Source organism: Anas platyrhynchos, chromosome 1 (genome assembly GCF_047663525.1).
Source record: "Anas platyrhynchos isolate ZD024472 breed Pekin duck chromosome 1, IASCAAS_PekinDuck_T2T, whole genome shotgun sequence".
Classification (NCBI taxonomy): domain Eukaryota; kingdom Metazoa; phylum Chordata; class Aves; order Anseriformes; family Anatidae; genus Anas; species Anas platyrhynchos.
Window position 1 is genome coordinate 176,335,118 of NC_092587.1, and position 14,314 is coordinate 176,349,431.

A 14,314-nucleotide genomic window follows, 5' to 3' on the forward strand; every position below is an offset into this window, starting at 1 on the left:
GTTTATTTTTTGTCTCTTATGGGGAAAAGGCCTTAACAATACGCTTTCCCCCCATCATTTCAGAATACATTATGTTTGAAAGATTTGTTAGAAAAACTCAAAATTTCAGATCAAATAAAACGTGCCATTGTCTAATGCCTGACCTCCCTGCTTTGCAGTGCTGGGGGAGATTCAGTGCTCCTTGTTTCATCTGCAGAGGTCTGCAGAAATCACTGCTGGTGGCAAAAAGATAGCTGGCTGCTATGTGCCCCTGCTTTTCTCCTTCCTTCTTCTCAGCTCCACTGTTGTTTTTGTTTTCTTTTTTTTCTTTTTTTTTCTTCTTTTGTTTTTTCCTTTTTATTTATTTATTTATTTATTTTCCCTGATCTGGTCAGAAACGCTAAAAGTTTTAGAAGCAAGGAAATGACTGGAAGAAATGAAAATGGGAGAGAGAGTGGAACAGGCAGTGAAGGCAGTAGTGTGACTGATGAAAGGAAAAGGAAGGATGTGAGAACAACACAGAGAAAAGGATTGGGAACTTGGAAATAAGCTGGCAGAAAAATCAGAGAGGAAGGATAAGGAAGGTAATCTGCCTCCTCCGTCTCTGCTCGATTCTTTTGTTATGGGTGCACACTTAAGTGAGGACACACAGCAGCACAGGGAATTTTCTAATCATCAGATCTGGTGCTCTAGGATTTTTCTGTAGAAAGTTAAAATTAAACTTCATTTGGAATGAAACAAAGGTTGCACTCAACTGCAGAGAAGCAGGAAACTGAGCTATCAGGATGCTGACGCTGCCCCAGGATGGCAGTCTGTACATTTCTGCAGTTTTCTCTGGCCTCTTTTTTGCTACTGTTTCTTTTATTATATACAGCAATCCCAGCTCCTACTGAATTTGTGAGTTTCTTCTCACCTCCTCCACAAGTGCTCTGTTACTGCTGGAGCTGGAGCCTCCACAGGACAGAAGCTGGAAACTGGGAAATGTGCTGCCTCTTCTTACTACTGAGAGGTCTGTAAGCCCTCTCTTTAAACTCCAGTGTTATAGAAGTAATAAGTGAATAAGCACATGAGAGAAAGGATGGAAAATGGGAAGAGAGGATGAAGAGGAAGGAAGAAATGTGGTAAAAATAATAATAATAATAATTAAAAAAAAAAATCAAAAAAAAAAAAGAAGAAAAATACATAATGGAATGGAGATCTGGAAGAAGCATTAAAATTCAGATATATTCTAAAGAAATCTTTACATAGGTCTCATAAAACTCGTGATTTTGTGGAGCTCATTGAACAGATATTTAAAGCATGCAGTCAAGTTATGAAAAAGAAAAAAAAAAAAAAGAAACAAAAGAGCAAGCTTTTTCCTGACAATACATTTCAAAAGTTCTTATGTTCTTTTTCTTTTACTTTTTATTTTTATTTCCCTTTCTTTCATTTAAGATGTAGCCAATGATGATTTGAGAAACCACTGGTTTCTAACTGTGTGAGCTTGCTATGGCCACCTAAGGGACATTGAAACTATGTCCTTGCTGCTAAACAAAAGATGGTTAGGATGGGAGCTCAGACAAGGTATGCCGAATTGTTATCTCCCTAGTGCCCTTTTGGGTGGTCCCAGGAGGAGTCCTCGAGGTTACCCTACACAAGGTGGTAAGCAAATCTGTGTCAATTGGTCTTGGCCAAGGAGTAGTCTCTGGCACTGTTCATTTATGAATACCTTGCATGAGGGGTGAAGGTGTTGTGGGGCAAAACAAAGACAGGGGATCCTCCAGAACCTGAAAGGAGTGATGAACCAGCCTGTGGAGATACACACAAGGGATGGGGTCCAGCTCAGGGTGGTGAAGGAGGGCTCAGGTGGGAAGCCAATCCTCATGTAAAGGAGGCTATAACCTTACAAGGGCTTTAACAGTCACTGAAGACTGATTTGAGAAAGCAGAGAGAGTTTTCTTCTTTTTTATATATATATTTTTTTTTCTTTTTCATATGAGTTAGATTTTTTAGTCTGTTCCTTTGCTGGAAAACAAAAGAGAATCTGAAATTTTACACCTGAAGTTCTGTGGTGCTCATTGTCCTGGGAGGCAAAAGGCACAGCCTTTTGGGTCTCAGAATCCAACCCAGGTGACTGCTGAATACATGCACACATAAAGGTAGACTTTATTCAGACTGCACTGCAAATCTATAAAAATATGCCAATGAAATTGCCAGGCTATCACAGAAATTGGCATTGGAAACCAGCAGCGTTCCTGGCCTGGTGCCCTCCTCTTTCTACAACCTGTGAGCAAAACTACATAAACCTGTGTAAATCGAAAATAAGATTGCTCTGTAGTGAATTTCAGGGTCTGTTGCATTGTCGTGGGATGGCAGGAAATTGCTCTTGGGTATGCAACCTACAAAACAGAGCACAAGTCTTGGCAAACACAGGGATATACAGAATTGCCCCTTGCCAGTCCATGCTAGAGCCACTGAGTTAAAAAAAGGACTTGCTGGGATAAAAGCTAAGAAAATAAGCAAACATTAGCATCACAAAATACAAATGAGAAGCAAGGAAAATCCATTAAAGAATGTGAAGTACCAGAAAGGTAAATGGCTTTATCAACCATGAACTCCTCTGCAAAACGAATGTGACAAAAATTCTTCTTGCTTTTCCGAATTGCTGTTATATCTCCACACTGCTCAAAGACTTCCTGAATAATTTCCTCCGTTGCGTTTTCTGGTAATCCTCCAACAAACACTGTTTTACACCCAGGAGGTCTCTCTCTTGTTGAAGGTGGTGGAAGATCTAAGTCAAAACAGAAATCACATTGGAATACAAAATTTGTCTTTTGTTCCACTGGTTCTATTCATTCCCCTAATCAGTTCTGGGCAGCAACAGTTATTTGACATAGCATTGAGGCAGGAGAGAGGGAGAAGCAAAATAATTGAATAGTGCAGAGATTGTCCAAAACTGGCTACTTGAATCTAAACCTTTTCAAGTTTTAGGTGGTTTTTCAGAGTCTAATTCCTGCCACTGCGGGTCATTCTCCAGGCGGGAAGGTCTAAAAGGATCTTTCTTTTCCCTGCACAGTCTCCTGTTAGAAAATAAACAAAAATAGAAAATACTCTGTTTCAAAGCAGGCAAACTTCCGTACCTTCATCATCTCTGGCTCATAACCAGCACTCGCCACACTCACCAGTGCGCCAGTTTAAGCCCCCTGAAAACAAACCCATGCTGCATATAGTTTAGGAAGCCAGACTGGATAACCTTCCCTGGTCTTAGCATAATTTAATTTCTTTCTCAGAGCACAGAAGCACAGCAAACAGAAAAACAAAGCGGGAAACACGATGAAGTGACAACATGATGAAAGCGCTCTGCCGGTTATCTGTTCTGTCTTTGTGCCAGATAATGGAGTGGACGCCAGCATGCAGGAAGGATAAACTCACTGTTTACAAGTGCTCATGAGATGGAGTGGCTAGAAATTTTATTTTTATGTATATATATATATATGTATACACACAAATCAGAAAACTATTAAATTTTTGAGGGCTGTATGAAAAATATGCTCTGTCATAACATTTTACCTTGTTTATATGCAGATTGCTAGAGCACTCCTCCAACAGTAATTCTCTGAGCAGGAATCTCTGATTGATATGAATTAGTTTTTTGGCCCTTTAGCACACTAAAGGGGGTTACAACCTTAAAATATCCACATATATATATTCGCACACACAGCCAGTTTGATTAAACCATGATCTGGGTACACTGCAAATCCACAGCACCAGACTATTTGCTTAAATTTCTCTTTTGTCTTCATAGTGATGCTGCAAGCAGCTGGTCTGATGGCTATGAAACCAGATTCCTGGGGCTAACACACTCAAAATTAGGCTCTGTGCTTTGTCCTGACAGTAGTGGCTCAGTGGGAAGTTTGCCATTTGCATGAAGTCCCCAGAAGGGGCAGAAGAAAGCCTGGTCCCCAAAGAGGAGAAGCAACTCATCTGCATGCTGCCTCCCCAAAACTGGCATGGCTGGGAGAAATCTACAGCACTCGGGAGACACTTCTGACTTGAACTTCTTTGAAGGACATCCCCAGAGATTGTTCTTCACAGCAATGCTTTCACCATCAGACACCTGTGCACAGCCTACATGAGGCCAGATCAGCGCGAACAGGTCAATGAGCAACCAACAACACACAGCAGCTTCAGCCACTGCTAGTTTGCATGGGGTTATGTTTTGTGACACTGATGTAAGGGAAAGACAGATTTCTACTATGAGTAGTGTAGATTTTCAGTCTCTGTTAGCTTTAAGTAATTCATTTTGTTTTTTGTACAAGCTGCGTGAGTTTTTATGTGACCTTGCAGGGATGAATAAACATGCTCTGATACTCCACCATGATCTACACACAGAGCAGAACTTATAAGGAAACATTAGACTTGCCTACAATTTATTTTAAAACCATAGTTTTTATTAGATAAAAACATCTCAGGCAATAAGTTCAGGAAAATAACATTCTTTCATCAGGCCCACTTACTTGGGTTTGGAGGGAAGAGAGTGCAGCTTTTGCAGTGGATTATTTCTTTGACTACAGGCACATCTGTTGGTGGTGGTGGCGGCACTAACCCCATGCCTGGTATCATTGGGTTAATCGGAGTGATTCCAGTCATCATGCTAAGGCTTGGATCAAAGCCTGGTACACAGATTGAATCTGTAAATATATAACATAAAATCCCGGCTTTTAAATCTTGAAACTACTTATTACTATTTTTTTGCACAGACAGTTTTGCTTTAGGCTTTTTTTTTTTTTTTTTTTTAAGCATCACTGTTAAAAATGGGAGAAGGAAAAAGAGAAAAGGGAAGAAGGGAAAAGGGAGGGAGAGTGGGAGGAGGAGAGGGAGGGAGAGGGGGAAAAAGAGAGAAGGATTGGGAGGGAGAGGGTGCATTTTCAGTGATCCATTCCAATGAAAAAAATTAAACTATGCATAAGGAAGAGAATGTTACATAATTCAAAATATTAACATGACTGAGTAAAATACAGCACATTAAAGTGTAAAATCATGCACCATGAATATCTGTTATTATCTGGAATGCAATTTTCTGTTTTGTAATGCTACTGTAGTGTTTCCATTGCCTTCTAACCAGAATGTACAAAGAATATCATTTAACATCGATATGCCCTCTCCGTCTAATTGTCAGACAGATTTATCACATTGTAGCTTTCTGACATAAGTGACCTTGATTTACAAACACCATTTTTGGCTGTTTTATATGAGTGTAGTTAGCCAAGACTTCTAACCTTTTTATCCTGGAACATAAAGTTTCAGCAGCATAGGATGGGGTCTTTCTGAACCTTGGAATTAAGTCCTTCTTGTCCTGTTATTTAATTGAATCAACAGATTCTCTTCAACACACATATCACTAAAATGCACCACCACAGCCCCATCAAATAAAATGCATATTTGGCAAATATTATTCTTTCTCCTTCCTGATCTCCTTGCCAAGACTTCCATACATACTATTTAAAGCTGAAAGATTTACGGGGGAACACCAGTACATTAACAAAAAGACGTGTAATAAGCAGATGTTTTAGATGAGCTGAGAGCCAACTTCTGAAATTTGCTTTTCTTAAAAACAAGGCTTTGGGTTTCTTGAGGCATAATGAATAAAATATTTTAAGAGACCAATCTCTTTGTTGGCATAACACTGCTGCTATTTGGCATCATCAATTATTTAAAAGAAGATAGTTACTTTGGTGTTCTACAGGTTTTCTGCTGAGTTTTCTGGCTAGCAACTGGAAAGTATTTAATGATACATGTAAACACGGGGTTTGATAGCTTGGGAGCTTGTTTGTTTTGAAGAAGCAAAGATGGAAATGACTCCTTCTCTAGGATTATTTTTTTTTTTAAATGTTTAGGAAATTTGAGATACATTTTGCTACAAGGCAGCACAATCAACCAAATATGACCAGAGAGGTCTGTTTCTTCATCCTAAATCTGCTTCTGAAAAGCTACGTGGCCCTGAGTTAGCCTGCTGACATTTCCATATCTTAATTTCTGTGTCTGCAACACAAATACAATCATACTCAATTACTGGTGAGGATTAACTCAAACATTTATAGCACTTTGCAGGTGTAAAGCACTCTGCAGGGGCTGAAAATCAGCATTGTTATTTCTGTGAAATGTCCATAACCATCTTCTCTGGAAAGACAGCTGCAGACTCAGATCCTCTACTCCAATAGAACTCATATCTGTCTCAGCCGCACACTCCCTGCTCTCCACGCACTGACTGTGAGCCTTCATCACTTTCAGGTAGTTCTGTACAACAACCATGGCAAGTGCACAGTGAGCGAGGATTTGCTTTAGGCTTATTGAAGACTAGTATTAATGAAAACTCATGATATTACATTACTTTTTTTTAATAAGTGGGCTTATGAAAAAGGATTTGCTCTGGGTGTTACGCTTTTTTCAATATTGATGTGTATGCATTACTTTTCAGATTAAGCTTTGAAACTCAGAGTCTGTCATTTATTCCACAGGATGCCGTGGTGGCCATATTAAATATTCATGGTTAGTGAATGCCGAGACAGAATGTCAGAGGTGAAAGGGCACTATACAATTCAAAGAAGTCCTTAGGCTATTCTAATTTCTTCTTCGCAGTAAGGATGACGGAGAACTGGAACAGGCTGCCCAGGGAGGTTGTGGAGTTTCCTTCTCTGGAGATATTCAAGACCTGTCTGGATGCCTATCTGTGCAATTTGCCCTAGGGAACCTTCTTTGTCAGGGGGGTTAGACCCGATGAGTTCTTGAGGTCCCTTCCAACCTCTACAATTCTGTGATTCTGTAATTTGCTTGATCTTGTTTTTTACAAGCCAGACTTCTGACAGTCCCAGTAGGCCACCCTGTGCAGCACTCTCCTGGTGCAGGTGAAAGTCCATCATTACCACTCCCAGCTAAGGTGGCCTGCAGAGCTCCATGGCATGCCAGGTGGAACAGCGTGATAGCTCTCCATGCACTGTGTCATACCGATCCTCTCCTAGCATCAGGGAGAACTGGGACTGGAAAGAAGCCAAGGAAAGCATCTTGACCCTCTATCTGGACAGATGTAGGATCAGCTACAGTCGTAATCAGATTTGAAATTTCACATGAAATGGAATATTCATAGTAGACCCACAGCATTCTGAGACAATGATGGACCACGTGGAGGGGATCATAAAAGAAGACACAGAGAAGGTCAAGTTCTCCCTGTTCTTAAGCATCTTTCACATTCCATGAGAAAGCCAAGAAGAAACATCCTTAGCCAGTGAATGTTACCAGCTGTATTTAATCATTGCTGTTCTCTCTATAGGACAGTTACTAGATGTACTGATGTTTCAACTTCTCTACAAGAATAGAGAACAGAAACAACAGCAAACTACTTGCTATTACCCAAAGCAAAGATGGTTCATTTTGAAAGGTACTTTTTTTTGAATAGTCCATTGACAGTGGTACATATACAAAGAAAAACATATCTAAGGGAGATGGCACCTTGGAAACTCATGTCCACAAATGCAGATACCATGGCCTCAAAAGGGATCTGAGAAAGGGTGCTTTTGGATTGTGTGATGATTTGGTATTGCAGCAGAAAATATATACATATATTTCCCACTAATTCCTGCCATTTTCAAGAAAATGTGACTTCATAAGTAACAGTGCTTGTGTTAAATAAGTACATGGCTTTGTCATCAATTTCTTCCATGGGGATCAATCTACAAGAGCACATACAGAGTGCAAGGAGCCAACACTCCTGATACGTCCTTCTAGGTGCACTGGGACTCTTTGCCTCCAGAATATGACTGTTCTTAGTTATACTGAAAAGGACTGAGTCAATAGTTCTTGAAATCTAATTCCATATTTACGGGCACTAATCCAAAAATGCCTAAGGTCAATAGGACGACTACTGGTGACATGGACAGCTTTTAACCAGGACCACATTTACTTTCTTTGTGGTCTTAGTTGTTTCATTTCCCTAATGTGCTAAACTGAGAATGAAATGCTTTCATACAACACACAAGCACTGACTGAATGTATGAGTAACACATGTAGAGCTATCCTGTAAAAGATATTACTGTGCATTGCAGTGATGGAAAATTCAGCTGGATTTCTGAACGTGGAAGACGTTATTCAGGCCCCTTGAAAAGAGTGTTGGTGCTTTCAGAGAAGTTGATGCATGCCCCACCTGTATATTGCTGACACACCATAGTCTATGGATGATACATCCAAGGAAAGTACTGGTCTGGACTCTGAGGTGCAGAGAAAAAGGAACTGATAAAGTCACTGGAAAGGAAAGACAATAAATTTGCCACATCTCTGAGAGGATCCAGAAAAATCCCAAGTTTAACTATATTAATGCTGCAGAGTGGTGCATTAATAGAAGTTGGATATATAGCTCTTGTCTAGGGACAGGAGACGATCATCAATCAGTGCTACCACAGCAGTCTGCTTCATGTCCTGGCATAGTGCCCATTTGGATCAGGACCAGGATACCAGAGTTAGAGCTGGAGACATCTCCTGTTGAACTTACTGGTAAGTTTGTTGTTCTTCAGAAACAAGGATACTGATAGAGTTATGCAGGATTACAAAACAAAACAAAACAAAACAACAACAACAATGAAATCCAATACAAAACCATATAAGTTTTGTTGTCAGATACATTTAGATATATGATTATTAAAATATTGTGGACATCATTGTGCTACAATAAACACAGATATATATGCACAAAATGTATATACCACATATCTGAATACTCAAAATACTTGCTTTCGGTGGTCATAGTATTCTCTTTTAAAAGTCTATATACAGAAGTTTATGCAGACAGCTAAAGGTTTCTGATCTCTTGGAATTATAAAAACTAGCTTGGCAGAAGATAGAAAGTTTATATTTGAAAAAATGTTAATAAATAATTACTAAATGAAATAATTAAAATGGAAAGCAATCAGAGATGATGAAGCACTTTAAGAATGGAAAAGCTCAAGTTAGAGCTCCTGTGAATATTGTGCGTTAAGGACTGAAGTCACACATTCACATATTACAAGAATGTAAAAGCACTGAACATTAATATTTTCAAGTCCATGTTCTGCCTAAATTTAGCAAACCAACAGTTAATTCATGGTAAGAAATTGGTATAGTGGAGAGTAATGAAAACTTTTGAAGAACTAATATATAGAATTGGCAGAGAGGTAAAAAGAAAAATCTGCTTGAATACTCAGTGTGGTTTTTAAAATTTCTTTTCCTTCAAGCAGAATATAGGAAGGAAAAAGCCTTTCACATGAAATTTTTGGGTCTGGAAAAAGAAGAAGAATAAAATCCCTTTAAGGATAACTATTTTATAATGCAGTACATAGCGTAAAACAACTCCTTTAATTAGTCTGCATTTTGGAAGGGTAAAGCAACTCTGTCATCCATAAAAATAGCCACAAGATCTTGGAAAACCATCCTCCTTTCCTTCTTTGGCAACAGTTGCTGTCTGAATCACCTTCTGTTTTTACCACGTTATTGCTTTGCACAAATAACAGGGACGCATACGCCTGCCCACTGTGCTTTCGGGGATTGCACTCCATCACCAATGTTAAGTTCCCATCCCGCTTCTGCCAGCCCCTACCACAAGTTATTTATCTGCTCAATATTACTTTTGAGGGGTATAATCCCCTATATGATTCTCAGTGTTTGCACCAGGATGTGTCATTTGTTTTGCCTGACACTGCCAATTGTTTCTGTGGTGTTTTATGACAGCTGCCAAGCTGTGTTTCTGTTGGATGCATAAGAACACCCACGTGTGCAAACACCGATTTGGTTGTGTGCCTGTACACACATGCACAGGAGGTTTCCACCTGGGACACCAGCAGCTCAGCAGTGGATGCAGTGCTCAGACGTGCTAGTCTAACACACTGGTGAAGACAGTGATGCAAATGCACAACAGTAAACCAAAATAACAAACAATGAAAGGGTCTCCATAGCTTGGGAATGATCATTTTATACCTTAGAAAAAGCAGTCTATTTTTTTACTGGTATCAAAAGATTAAAAAAAAAAAAAAAAGCTCTGGTTCCAGGACAGGAGTTGCCTGCCAACACACAGTGCAAGGATTAGGACTGTCCAGGCAGCAGCTGGTAATAAATGTAGTGAGATGTTTGTTACACTTTGTTTTCTGTGGGGAAAAAAAGAAAAGCCTCTGGAGCCTAGAGATTTGATCACGTACTTCAGGAACACAAGTGCTGAGTATTTTGAGACTGAACATAGAGTTGATTTCTAAAAGCTTTAAGTTTTCCTGAAAAAGTGCAAATCTAATACTGTATTTCCCTGTCATAAAACAAAACAAAACAATATATCAGTGAGATTATATATTACTTGGCAGTAACAAAGAAGGAGTAGCTTTTTTTTTCCTAAAAAGAGTCTTATCAGAATAAGAAAAACATCGTTATTCTAAAAAGTTCTTGTGTTTTTATCTAAAATTATTCAAAACTTTACAGTTTGCTAGTGTCTTTATCCTTATGTGACTCTTCTTTTTTCTTTATTAACAGTTAAGAATCTCTATTCATCTTCAAGCTAGATATGCAGATAGCATTACTGTCTTTCCTGATCATTCAAACCCTTCCATCTTCAGGGCTTCAGAAAGCTTTTGATGGATGTAACTATTCAGTCAGTATTATACTGCTTTTCTCAATGTAACAAGATTCCCTCATCATAAAAACAAATAAATAAATAAATAAAATAAAATAAAAAATGTGGGGGGTGACAAGGTTTCTGATGCCCCAAGGAGGTATCCCAATTTAGTCAGGTGTTGATCCTGTTGATCCTATTGCTATCCCAGCTTTGGAGTGCCACCATCAGCCCCAGAGAGTGAGACCCTGGAACGCAGCACTGGCATAGAATCATCTAGGCTGGAAAAGACCTTCAAGACCACCCAGTCCAAGATCTTCCAGTACATTTTCTTGCTCGCTTTAGACATTATTAAACTTCTAGACTTCCGTATTTCTAATATAGATGCTGGATTGTCCAAAGATATTCCAATAAAAATGGGTGAAAAAAGTCTGACAACTCTTGCATTTGACCAGCATGATCACTATTGTTCTGCCTCGGAAAAAGGACTGTGACCAGTTGTACATATTCAGGAATCAATAAGAAATAGGCAGGAAAAAAACAAGCTATTTTTCAGCTCCCATACATTGAGTGTTTTTGTATTTCCAGTGCTACAGATGACAACCAAACAATCTTTTCCAACAGGCACCTATCCTGCATGATCTGATTTATCCCTTTTCTCAAAATCCTACTATACGCCAATTTATATTTTGAATCCACTGGAACCTGTTTATATCCCTGGCTTTTAGTGTCCTGATATTATGGTGGTAACTGAGTGGGGAAACATGCACCTTCTGCTTTGCTTAAACAAAACATTTGACAGTTCTGTGCTCCTTCCACTTCTTTCATCCTGAGAAATCACGAATAGCTGTTCCTTATTCACCTTACCCACAAGATTACAGATTTTATTTCTGCTTTTATATTTTGCCATCTGTTTGGCATGCGACCTTTGTCTCTGTAAAGCTGCTACAAAGGAATATGGATATGGTACCTCTGCTTGAGGACCCCTTTAAAAAAATTGAGAAGGTTAACTGCAAGGGCAGAGATGCCTTTGTAGGTGCTCACCTAGCCCTGAATTTTTGAAGAACTAAATATAAAAGAAATGAGCAGGTGCCCTTAAATAAGTTCTGCATGAACCCAATCGATGAAGCAACATGTCGGTAAAGGAATCCTGTAAGAACAGAAGTAAGGCACATATAGGTAATGTCTGTGTGTGTGTGTATTGTGCATGCATGTGTATGTGTATTTGGAGGATGGGATGGGAGGGGCAGAAAATCACCTCCTTGACTTTCATCTGTCTCAGGTTGCCACAGAATCCATGCTAACAGCATTCAGCAGGAGCTATATTCTGTGAAACAGAGCCTGGATTGTAGCAAAGGCAAGTCTCTAAGGGCGTTTTGGCAAAAATTTGGGGGGTGTAGGGGAATTGAGATGAATGTTTCTCATTAATAATCAACCAAGCAATAATTTACATGAACTCTACAGTTTCTGCCAGACCCACTCCATAAACAAAGCCCTCATAGCATCATCAAAACACTTGCCACTTGAAAATTACTTCTACGAGATATATATCACTGACAAAGCTTTAGGGCTGCAATATTGCACTTTTGCTTTTTTTTTTTTTTTGCAAGAAGCCCTGGGTCTGTAGAGAGGATTAGTTTACAGCAGAAAATCCAGAAACTTTAGATGCTGCTCCTCAGAGCTGGCTATGCTGTAGCTGAAAATACTAAAAAAAAAATACTAAAAAAAAATAAATAATAAAGGAAATCTGGCCTCCTCTTGATCCCTGCCCACAAAATCACACAACAAACACTATATTTAGAGCAATATACATGACAAAGAGTAAATTAAAGAAAACCACCTTCTCTTTTTACAAGCAAATAATGGGGTGAATCACTCCTGGTTCATCTTTTATTGCTGCAGTGCTTGGCACAACAGGACCCCAATCTTGTTTAGAGCATCTAATGCAATGCAAATAATAGGTGAGAATAGCAAATAATAATAATACAACAAAATATTGCCACAATAGATGCCACTCACCTCCTAAGATACAATTTCATCATTGCTGTGTAAAGAAATCTTTCCCGTCACTGTAATGCTATTTCTATTGCTCTTTTTGCTTATATGTTGCCATCAGTGCCATTCTGACCTCAAAGAGGCCATGGACACTATCTGCCAATCGTGAAACTATTTAGTTTCCCCTTTGAGCAGCTCTGCAAGATGTACCTGACAGACAAGCCTAAGAATAAGATGGAAAACTCAGGACTTCATGTTGAAGGAGTCTGATGACAGTTTGTCAGTTTTTCACAGCTGACAGCTGTGTACGTAAGAAGCAAGAGCCAGAAAAAAATGAACTAATCTTAGCCTCCATCCACAATCAGCTGCTCTTCCATGTATAAAACTCCATTGTCATTGTAGTGGAAACTTGTGGGGGTGAAAACAAAAAGGGGAAAAGGAGGAGGAGCAAAATAGGAAAGACAGGAAAAGATAGAGAATAATAATAAAAAAAAAATCAAAACAAAACAAACAAACAAACAAAAAAAAACACACGGGGAAGGAGGTGAAGGATAGGGAAAGATGAACAGACTTCTGTGTCACCTGGAACACGTGTGGTATGGGTGTATGCTCTATCTACATGCTGATTTGACCAGTGTCAGGGTTTTGAAGGATTTATGACTTTATAGCAATTCGCAATGTCCAGAATGATGACCTTCCCAAAGTCACCGTTACTTAAGAATCACTCCGTGCAGTAGGAACAATGGGCTTCTTCCATCTCCTCAATAATAAATCACTTTCTATTATGAAGTCAGTCACAAGTTCACTGTGGAGAGAATAGCAAAACTGCAAATTCTGTACACTGCCACCTGATCTCCAGTTAATAGCTCCAAAGACGGATTGTTAAAATAAGTGGCTGGCTAATATGCAAGATGCAATATAGTGCTTTTATGATGTAATGTATGTGCAGCTGTATTTCTTGACTTCCAAATGTCTTTGTGTGCTCACTATATATGCTGCTTGGGTTTATCATCTCTAGGTCTGCATCTTTTCATTCCATTTTTCCAGTTTTGGCCTCATCAAGGTGTCAGGTAAGGCTAGCTTTAGGCAAAAGAAGTAGGCTCTCTAAACTCCCTCCACTCAAAGTTGTTCGATGTGATTGCTCAATGAACCTCTTTTTGTAAGGTCGAACTTTGTCATGTTCCTTCAAAATGACATTACTTTTCCCCTCAAAGCTCTTGAAGATGAGAGGAGAAATAAATAAAACATGATTATATGGCCCAGGTACGGTTAATGGGTTTTTCTTTATTTGTTATTTAGGAAAGCACTGTATTACAGAAGTCTGGGAAGCATTTGGATAGCACAAGAAGGAAAAGGGTTATTAGAAGATATCAGCAACTAATGTAAATGAATATTGAAAAGAAATTGGACAAATAGAAAAAATAATGAATTCCTGAGCTAGGCTAATACTAAAATATAGCCCTTGTAACAGATGAAACATAAAAAGCCTGTAACGTTTAAAAAAAGAGTAAAATACCATCTCCTAGATATCATGTGACCTCAAAGAAAATGGGGAAGAAATGAAATTCAGACATATCATTGCACATACCCCAACTGAAAAAAGAAGGACTAATTTTTCTCATGAATCATGAAACAAATTCTAGCTATTAAACTGGAGTTACCATGTGGATTCTTGGATCTGTGGAATGCATATAAATGCTCTCCTTACATCCCCAGGGTCACAGGAGTAACAGAAGCTTTGCT

The 14,314-nt window shown here is 39.0% G+C and overlaps 1 protein-coding gene across 8 annotated transcripts in view; it reads right to left on the reverse strand.

The window, feature by feature from the left end:
• ENOX1 (ecto-NOX disulfide-thiol exchanger 1) overlaps positions 1-14,314 on the reverse strand; it is a 365,235-nt gene that overhangs the window by 98,705 nt on the left and 252,216 nt on the right. For all 8 annotated transcript variants that reach the window (XM_038173160.2, XM_027472220.3, XM_027472192.3 and 5 more), the window contains 2 exons: positions 4,476-4,649; positions 2,543-2,749 (listed from right to left, as the gene is read on the reverse strand). In XM_038173160.2, the coding sequence (XP_038029088.1) occupies positions 2,543-2,749; positions 4,476-4,649 (381 nt within the window). The remainder of the gene's footprint in view (positions 1-2,542; positions 2,750-4,475; positions 4,650-14,314) is intronic.